Below are 9830 nucleotides of genomic sequence, written 5' to 3'. Positions count from 1 at the left end.
CCTACTTACCATAACCACATATCGCAACAGGTTAAAGTATGCACACAAGCCACAATCTTAATTACAATAGAAACATAATAAATCCCAACTAGTTTAACTTACATATGAAAATAAAACATTCTTACAAACTTTCAAACTAAAAACTAAAATATAAGTCTTCGTCTAGCTTATTCCGTCTCAACCTAGAATCCTAGCTCGCACACTTGACTAGGGATCCTCGCTACCAGCAGTTTCCTTCTTAAATAGAAAAGAACATAAACAGATTCGTAAGAGTGAGCTAACTAGCTCATCAAGTCATAGTGACAATACTGAGATTAAGCAATGATCAAATGAAATGATTTAAGAAATCAAGTTTCTTGATTAGTAATGATTAGAATTGGATAATCACTTTTATTTTAAAAACCAAGGTTAGGTTGCCGATCAGTCACGTACTAACCCCGAGCAAGACACACAGCTCTGCCCATATTTATACTGGATCCAAGACACACATTGGCCTAATACTATCACGAATCTGGTCTGACCAAGAATCTGGTCCATATTTAGAAATCAATCTATTTCTATAACAATAACATAATAAATAATTTAAATCAGTAAACAGAATCATAAAAAACATTCGTGTCAAAGCATAGGGTGTTTCGTAAACACCATAAATGTATAACAAGGTATGTGTAAAGATTGGCTTCGATTGTAACGCCCCCAAATCTGGGGTCAGGAATCCGGGTCGTCACGCCATCCTTCAATCATGTATAGCCTACTTGCGCTCGTCTATCGACTCTTACTCACCAACTACTTGCTTTCCTTTTCTACGCCTCGCTTCCTCTTCTAGACATCACAAGTAACTATCAATACTCATTCTCACTTTATTATATTCGCTACAAGCTTTTATCTACCCTTCGTTTCATCCAAATCCGACTTACGGATTGAAAGTTATGATAAAAACCGTTAAACAATGAACACATAGGCTTATCAAATAATAATCAGATAGCACATAACACAAAGAACGCAAGGTATGCAATAAAAATAATTTTTCAAAGAAGGTTCAGGGTTAAAGTGATTTTTCCGGTATTTAATACGAAATTTTAACATTTTCCGGAATTAAAACGGGTCAACGAATCATTTTATAAACAATTAACAGGGTTCGAATACCTGAATCAGACCTTAAAATCATTTAATAATAATTATTGAGCCTTGAACATAATTTAGAATAATATTTTAAAGTTCGAAACTATTTTTTAGAATTTTTAAATCAAAAGAAATAATTAAATCTAATTAAATAATCAATTAAAATTAATTAATAACTAATTAAAGTAATTAATCAATTAATACTTAAATTAATTGACCAATTAAGGAATTAATTATTAATTAAAATTAATTAATTAAGTAATTCTGATTTATTTTTGAATTAAAATAATTTTCAGGATTGAATATAATAATTTTTCGAATTTTAAATATTAAAAACTATTTTTGAAAATAATATAAAAAGTAAATATAAATTTTGAAAGTTTTTAAAATAGAAATACTATTTTGTTAAGTTTTCAAAACCACAGGGACTGAATTGTAAGATTTTTACAACAACAGGAGCAAAGTGGCAATTTTACCACCTTCCCCGTCGATTCTCCGGCGGTCTCCATTAACGACGACCCCAAGCTTTCCGGCCACCTGAAAACTCACCCAGAATCACACCAAATTAATAAGGGATGTTCTTATAGCTTCCGGAAACTCATCTGCAAGGTCTATTTCAACAAACATTATAGAGTTCGACTGGAAAATCCGGTCAAAGCTTCGCCACTAGTCGAGCTTCGAAACTCCGGCGAAGCCCTTCCCGTTATCCTCTTATTATCAAACTTACAACAATCGATTTCTTGTTAAACAACCTATCTATTGGTATAAACTAATTCGATTGATAACCCTTAAATCAAAAACGCCCAAAAATCAATTAGGAACATTCATAGCTATAATTTAGAAAAATATGATGCATATAATTTTTCTCTCTAGCCCCCCTTTTCCCTTTTTGGAGATTTCTTAAAAAATCCATAATTTAGCCATTTTTTCTTTGATTTTCTTGTTAATTTGCATCAATATGAAACCCCCACAACCTAACAACCGAGTAGATAGTAGAAACTTGAATTTTGGTTGCAGATCTGGTCAGGGTGGCTCTCGGGATGGTGTTCACACTAGTGTGAATTCTGTGAATTTGAAGAAGAAATCGGGGCCTAGCTATGTTGGGATAGATGATAAGAAGGTGATTGGGATTCGAGAAAATGCTGGAATTGCCAATCCATTATTTGAGAAAGGTGGGCGAAGGTCTGTTGTTATGGAGGATGGGAGGCTGGTTTCGTAGGAAGAGGAGTTGTTGTCTGATGGGTATGTTGGGATGGAGGATTCTGGGCGATCTGGTGATGTGCGTAATTCTGATAAAGGTTTGTTTTTGTCGGAAAAATCAGAGATTGTGGTGGATAGCAGGAGTGAGATGACTACAGGGGTGAATGGGTCTGTGATTTTGAAATTCGATAAGGTTCAAGATGGTCCGGAGGTGCTTATGGGAGTGGTCTATAGTGAGGTTAGTAACGATGGGTCTGGGTTTAAACGGAGAAGGGAGGAAGGTCGAACTCGGGTGATGGAGTCAGTGAAGGAGACGAAGTTCGTATTTTCTAGACAGGTGACCGGAGTGGAAGATGGGTTTAAAATTGCACGTCTGGATAAACCGGAATTTTCCCTGGGTGTTTCTGAGAAGGAGCAGAATTAGGCTCCTGTGAGGTCGAAAATTAATTTGAGTTCAACTCAGGGGAATTTGGAGGACTAGAACTTAAGGTCCGATAAGTCGTCGAGCTTGCTGTAACAGGGACAAGAAAATCAGGGGTCTGAGAAAGTCTGGGCAGATTTGTTGAAGAAGAAGGAGGGCGAGAAGCGTATCAGCTTTGAATATCACACTCCAGAAGTTGTAAATGGAAGAATTATTATTAAACCACCTGTGCAAGTTGATATTCAGGGGCGAAAGGCGTGGGAGAATTGTCTGATTGGTTATTTTTTGAAAGAAGAGTGGCTTTTCATGTAATGCAATGTAATGCTAAGAGGAGATGGGCTAAACGAGGATTACTTGATGTTATTATGAATGATGATGGGTTCTTTTTCTTTATGTTTTTGAATGAGCAAGATTTATTGGCTGTGTTAGAGGAGGGAGTATATATGGTGGAAGGGAAGCCCCTAATTTTGCAGAGATGGCATTCTCAAGTGGTGTTGTCGAAAGAGGTTCCGGGAGTTATTCCGCTGTGGGGCAAAATATTCAATATTCCGTTACAATATTGGAATAAGGAAGGTTTAAGTCATATTGAAAGTGGGGTGGGTAATATTTTCATGGCTGATTCACTAACGGAACAAATGTGTAGAATGGCTACGGGTAGATTGAGTTTTGCTAAGTTACTTATAGAAGTTGAAGCTACACGGAAATTATCGGATAATTTGTTTGTGCTTATCCCTGGTGTTAATGGAGATAAGGAGGTGGAAGTCTGTTTTAAGGTTGAGTATCCTTGGAGGCCTTCGTGGTGTGGCCAATGTCTTAAATTTGGGCATTCTCTCCATGTTTGTCCAGTTGTAGCAGCCAATAAAATTCAGGAGAATAAATCGAAGGAGTCTGTGCCTGGAGGAGGGTCAAATTCGGCTATTCCAGAGGATGAGTTTCAAGTTGTGCAGAGATGTGGTAAAGAAAAAGTAGTGGAAAATAATAGAGGTAACCAGAGATTTAGTAGGGGAGGAGTTGGTGGTAAGAATCAATTTAGATATATTAATAAAGGTGTGGTGATTAGAGATAATCAAGACCGGGGGAATAAGTCTGGTTCCTTGAAGGCTGTTAACTATCGAGAAGTTAATAATCGAAGTCAGGGGAAGATAGGGGTGCAGAATAGATTTGATATCCTCGATGCTGAGAATATGGAGGAATTAATTGAAGTAAATAGGGATCAGGATGTGGGAAATTACCGAGAAGGTCGTCTGAAGGGGCTGGGTGTTTAGGGGTATAGAGAATTAGGGGATTTGCATGGAGGTGCTTTGTCGAAGTTGAAGAGTAGTTCAGAGACTCAATTTTCTCGGAAATCTCCAGTTCATATCCTTAAAAGGACTGATGGTTCGAATGAAGCAACAGGAAGTTAGCATAATATATTAGCTAGAGTGGAGCCAGATAATGCTATGGTTATCGAAGATTTAACAGAGGAGAGGCAGCTGGGAGGAGATTCGTTTGATGAGGTAAGGCGGGATTCAGTAACGAATATTCTTCATAAAAAAAGTGACAGACTATGTTTATAGTGGTAGTCTTTTGTCGAAGGATAAGGTGGTCTTCATGGAGCGTATTATTGATAAGAGAGAAAAAAAACAGATTAATAGTATTCACGGTAAGCTTATTGATTGTAGTATGAATAAAGAGCAGGAGTATAGCTTAGTTCCAGACGAGTCAGAGGAATTTTTGACCGGGGTAAAGATAGAGAAATGCGAGACTGGGTATCGGAGGAGGAGGAGCTTCAGGATAACCTGGAGATCTGATTGATAGGTCTGTTTGTGGATTTAGGTAAATTCTTTTATGGATAAAATTGCCTTTCAGAATGTTAGAGGGTTTAATCAGCCCTGAAAAAAAGTAGAGGATTTGATCCTAGATAATCAAATTGGTTTGTGCGCCTTGATTGAAACTCATGTGGAGAAAGAGAGAGTTAATAATGTGTTCAGGAGATTGTTTAGATCGTGGGATTGTTTCTCAAATTATGAGTATTGTTGTAAGGGTTGTCGAATAGTAGTGGGTTGGAACCCGGCTTTTTTTGAGGTGTTAGAGATTTTTTCGTCTGAGCAAGTATTCACTGCATTATTACTTGTTTAGAAAGTAAAATTTTGTTCCATTATTCTATTGTTTATGCGGCTAATAAACATGTTGACAGGAGGGCTTTGTGGCATTATATTAAGGCCTATAGTATGTTTACTGAAAATTCCCCGTAGATTTTAATGGGCGATTTTAATGTTATTTTGCATGATTCGGAAATGGTTGGAGGTGTGGGGGATCATACTGTTGCCACGCGATAGTTCACGGAGTGTGTTAATTTTGTTGAAGTTCAGGATATGGTGTATTCCGGGATTCAATTTACTTGGTGGGGTACTCCTAATGCTGTAGGAGTGGGTAAAAAGTTGGACAGAGTTATGGCTAACTCTCATTTATTTCTTAAATTTCAGGGTGCTTCGGCTAAATTTTTTCCTAGAGGAGTGAGTGATCACAGTCCAGCAGTGGTTGTTTTGCAGAGGGAGGTTCGAAAGTGCAAAAGATCGTTTAAATTTAATAAATTTTTGGCTTTTCGGGATAACTTTGTGGATCTGGTTTCTGGTGAGTGGAGGAAAAGTATTTGGGGTGTCCGAATATTCCAGGTGACTAAAAAGCTGCATAATCTTAAGAGGGTCTTTAAAGCTGAAAGGATATCTTCGATAAATTATTTATTTTGGTAATTGTACGATTAAACATTAAATTTAAGTACATTTAGAACATCTCCATTAGGACATGATTTTAATTGATCCAGATCAAAGTCAAATAGTCAAACCAGCTAAATTATTTTCAAGACTATTTATAAAAGAGATATTCCAATATTCTAAAAACATTAAAATTATGTTTTATGGAATATATCTCTAAGGCAATTTGATCAAATAAGAAATATCAAGATATGATATTTTTTAGATCACAGTTGTAACATCAATAAGGCACAAGCTCGAATAAGGAATATATCAGAAATATTCTTTAAAGATCTCGTGCTAAATCAAAAAAATTTTACTCTTCGCTCCTAAATATATTTTACATCCTTCAAAAGAGTTTTTATTCAAAGTTTATTAATATTTATGGTTGAAGTATTAATATCCATTTTTACACCCATTCTGTGTGTTCGTAAAGTAATTTTCTTCCGTTTCGTAAAATCAGCATTTCTCGGAGAAAATTATTCAAAAATACTCAAAAATATTTCCCACCACTCAAATACATTTTATATATTAGGAAATATATTTTAAGTACCTATACAAGTCAAAACTTTGGTCAAAATATCCATCTCTTTCGTTCCAAGACCAATAGTATTTTTATTCGGAAGTAAAGGCTAACATAACTGCTTTAAATCTAAATAAATACTTCCACATACTATAATGACTTGGTATGGATCACTTAAATGGTATTTTATATGCATGGTAAAAATTTCGTAGCGTTTCGAGAATTTTTGTCTGGGCACTAATTTCGAGGCAGTTGGTCCCATAGTTGACCACGTTTGACCTAGCTACCATTGACCATTATTGACCAAACTTTTCAAGACATCATTTTATAATATTTAGGTAATTATCAAATTTTTTATGATATTTGTTTAAGAGTTTTCGGGGTGGTCATAATTAAAGGTGTTTAATCCTTAATTAAAGTAATTAAAGAATGATTAAAAGAAAAGGAAAATATATATTTAATATATATATATCAGCTGAGATTTGAATGAATACTAGTTTGTGCTTCTTTCCCACTTTCAAAGAAACACAACCTACTTGTCATGTCATCAATCCATGTGATACACTCCATCCACCATCCATTCCTTCTCAAATCTCAACCATTCATTCCACCCAACTTCCTCTATAAATAAACCCCCACCCCAACCCATGTTAACCAAGCTAAAGAGCCAAATACTTTCTTGGAATTTTTTAAGAAGTGCCTCTCTTCAACTCTTTCAAATTCTATACACACACTTCTTCTCAAAAACTTTCTCCCTCTTAAATATATACACATATACTTAAGGTTTTTGATATCCAAGTTTAGCTTCACCCAACCAAGCTTGTTTTCATCAAGTGAGCTCATCCACCACCACTTTCCGGCCTCCCGAAGGGCTGCCCAAATTCGTCCATAATGCCAAAATACAGCCGAACCTCAGGCGAATTTTTCCGGCAAACTTTTCCGACCGTTTTCCAAAAGTGATGAGTTTTTAGCTTCTTCTTTGGTTTTTTTTATTTTGAGCTTTGTACTTATTTTCTCTACTTCATCTCAAGCTCTAATACAAGATCTCCTATAAATAAGGTTCTCTAAGAAAAGAGACCGAAGATTCAAACTCGGAATTCGAATAAGTACTTGATCTTCAAAACCGAAGCTCAAAACGAAGAAGATCTATAATATACAAGTACTTAAATCTCTAACTAACTCCTCACGGGTGAGATTTCATAAATCTCTAAATAACTCCTCACGAGTGAGATTTCATATTTGACATCGCGAGTTGGCCAATTACTTGCATTTTATTTATCTCGACCTTGACCAACATATTTCGTGAATATAGTATAATTACGAAAGGTATCGTTTTATAATCTCGCTAACATCTCTAGCGTTCCGAGAGATTATAAATCGATCAATAGTAATCTTCGTAATTTTGTCAAATATAAGAGACGGATTAAATCACACGAGTTGGCCAATTACTCGCACTTCTATTATTTGGATCTTGGTCAATGCATAGTTCGTGTATATAGTCCAATTACAAAAGATATCGTATAATCCCCTTCTAGCACCTTAGTGTTCCGTTGGGTTTTTATTCGGTATATATAAACTTCGTAATCATCCTTCTAAGCTTCAAAGGTGGATTTAATCACACGAGTTGACCTATTACTTTGCATTTCATTTATCTCGATCTTGGTCAACGTATAGTTCGTGTATATAGTATCATTACGAAAGGTATCACTTATAACCCCTTCTAGCATCTTTAGTGTTCCGGGGGATTATAAGTCGATCAATAGTACACTTCATAATCATCCACCTAAACTTCAAAAGCACAAATTCAAAGCCAATTACTTGCACTTCTATTATTTGGACCTTGGCTAAGAATCATAGAACCTATAAAGTTGCTTGAAGTTAAAAGTATACTTTGACCACATAATCGTCAAATCATAAGTATACTAAATCCATAAGCTTAAGAGCTTAAAAGGATAGGTACAATTCCAAGATTGTAAGCAAAGTATTCTTCGATCCATAAATACATAATCGAAAGAAGAAGAATACAGAAGAAGTCATAAGCCATAGTGCTTATACATATATACAAGACTTCTTATTACTCCGATAAACATATATTTTATGAAGACGGAGTAATCATAAGTTTACTTGACATATAAATATATATTCCGAGTTAAGTATATATATTGAGCCTGAAGATCAAAGAAGTCATAATCCATATTGATTATACATATAAAGGACTTCTTATATTACTCTGATTAACATATAATCCATAGAGACGGAGTAATCAAAAGTATACTTGATATAACATTTTATATCTCAAGTCAAGTATACATATAGAGTATTAATATTCTTATTTAAATATTATACTATCTTTTGGGCTAGTACCGTAACATACTAGTTCAACACATATTTTCTCTATACTTTGTGTTTTATGGATTGTCTTATTAGTTTCGCAGTGAGTTGAGGTGACGTGAGGTGATCTTCGTTCTAGGACCTAAGTCTCATACGCACTAGCGGGGAGTTAGTCGTATTTGCACCATGAAGAAGAGGAAAGACCCAAGACCGGATACTAAGATCCGAGATCGGTGAAAGCTAAGGAAGCCAAGTCCACACAAGGGATCTACATCAACTTTGAAGAGATAGCGGGGAGTTATTGTCTAAGATAAGTTGTGTTGGAATTACATTTATTTTGAGATGGTGACCCTTGTGTTATGCACCAAGATAAATATTTGTAAGGGTGTAAAGGCTTCTCCGCCTACTAAAGGAGCGAGTTTATATTAAGGAAAAATCCCGAGTCCGGGAGAGGAGCTCGGGGACTGGAGTAGGGGTGAGCGGATCTATTAGAGGTTTCGCCTTCGCGAACCAGGATAAAATCGCCGTGTGGTATTTTCTTTCCTTGCACTTTATTTTCTACACATTTAACTGCATAACCACTCGGTAAAGTTTTTTTAAAAAAATGGATAAAATTATTTTAAAATGCCATAATAAATTTTAAATTGGTAATTAAGCTATTCAACCCCCCTTTTAGCTTAACATAGCCCTCATATGATAGTTGTGATCAAAACTACAGTTGATTATGTGATAGTTGTGATCAACTTGTGCAAAATGTATCTTGACTTGAGTTAACTGCTATTCTGGGTATAACAGTCCTGAATGAATCAAACTAAACTAAGATTAAGTCAATTTATGTGGTTTATATGTTTGTCATGTATGTTGAGTGACTATATGCAGTAATTGAGCACTATCACTTGAATGAAATCCATAATTTGAACTCAATGGTATGATTGATTTATCTGAATGAATTGAAAACAAATGGATATTGATAATATGTGGTTAATCTAAATACTTTTAATCTGTAAACATTATTTAAAATGCAATTGTATCTTAATTAAGATAATCATGTTAATTTGATATAACCAAGTGCTATGTGATTAGGCAGACATGTATACAATTAATTTAATTCAAAATATGAACTTCCTTTAGATTTGAACTGATTTGGTATAAACTGATTAAGTGTGAACTTTTCTTGATATAATCTAACTCAGTGTGTAAAATGCATAGATAATACTTAATATTGTATGATCTAAAGAATCTATGTGCTCTTATTAAACTGATCTTTTGTTCACTTAATCAAATATAACTCAGGCTTGGTTATACTCAATAATTTGATAAAGTTATGTTAACTGATCAACTTGTAATTAACTATAATTTGCTCCCAGCCATAACTACTTAGCAAGATATAAATGATAATCCATGGTTAAATCAATTATATGTGTAGAATCTCTTGAATGTAACTACAAATTGAAATTGATTAGAGTAACTTAATCACTAAATACTGCTTTAATCGCCTGTG

General features: G+C 34.9%; 1 protein-coding gene across 1 annotated transcript; it reads left to right on the top strand.

Moving 5' to 3' along the window:
- Window positions 1-3054: 3054 nt before the first annotated feature.
- LOC141673806 (uncharacterized) lies at window positions 3055-4008 on the top strand. The gene has a single exon (XM_074480542.1). The coding sequence runs from the start codon at window positions 3055-3057 to the stop codon at window positions 4006-4008; it is 954 nt and encodes a 317-aa protein (XP_074336643.1).
- Window positions 4009-9830: the final 5822 nt, after the last annotated feature.

This window comes from Apium graveolens, chromosome 7 (genome assembly GCF_009905375.1).
Source record: "Apium graveolens cultivar Ventura chromosome 7, ASM990537v1, whole genome shotgun sequence".
In the NCBI taxonomy this organism is placed as follows: domain Eukaryota; kingdom Viridiplantae; phylum Streptophyta; class Magnoliopsida; order Apiales; family Apiaceae; genus Apium; species Apium graveolens.
The sequence above is the reverse complement of the archived record's forward strand: the minus strand, read 5'-3'. Positions and strand labels throughout refer to the sequence as shown.

Bases quoted from the DNA above. Each gene is read 5' to 3' on its own strand.
- LOC141673806 (XM_074480542.1), top strand. From the start codon at position 3,055: ATGCAATGTAATGCTAAGAGGAGATGGGCTAAACGAGGATTACTTGAT.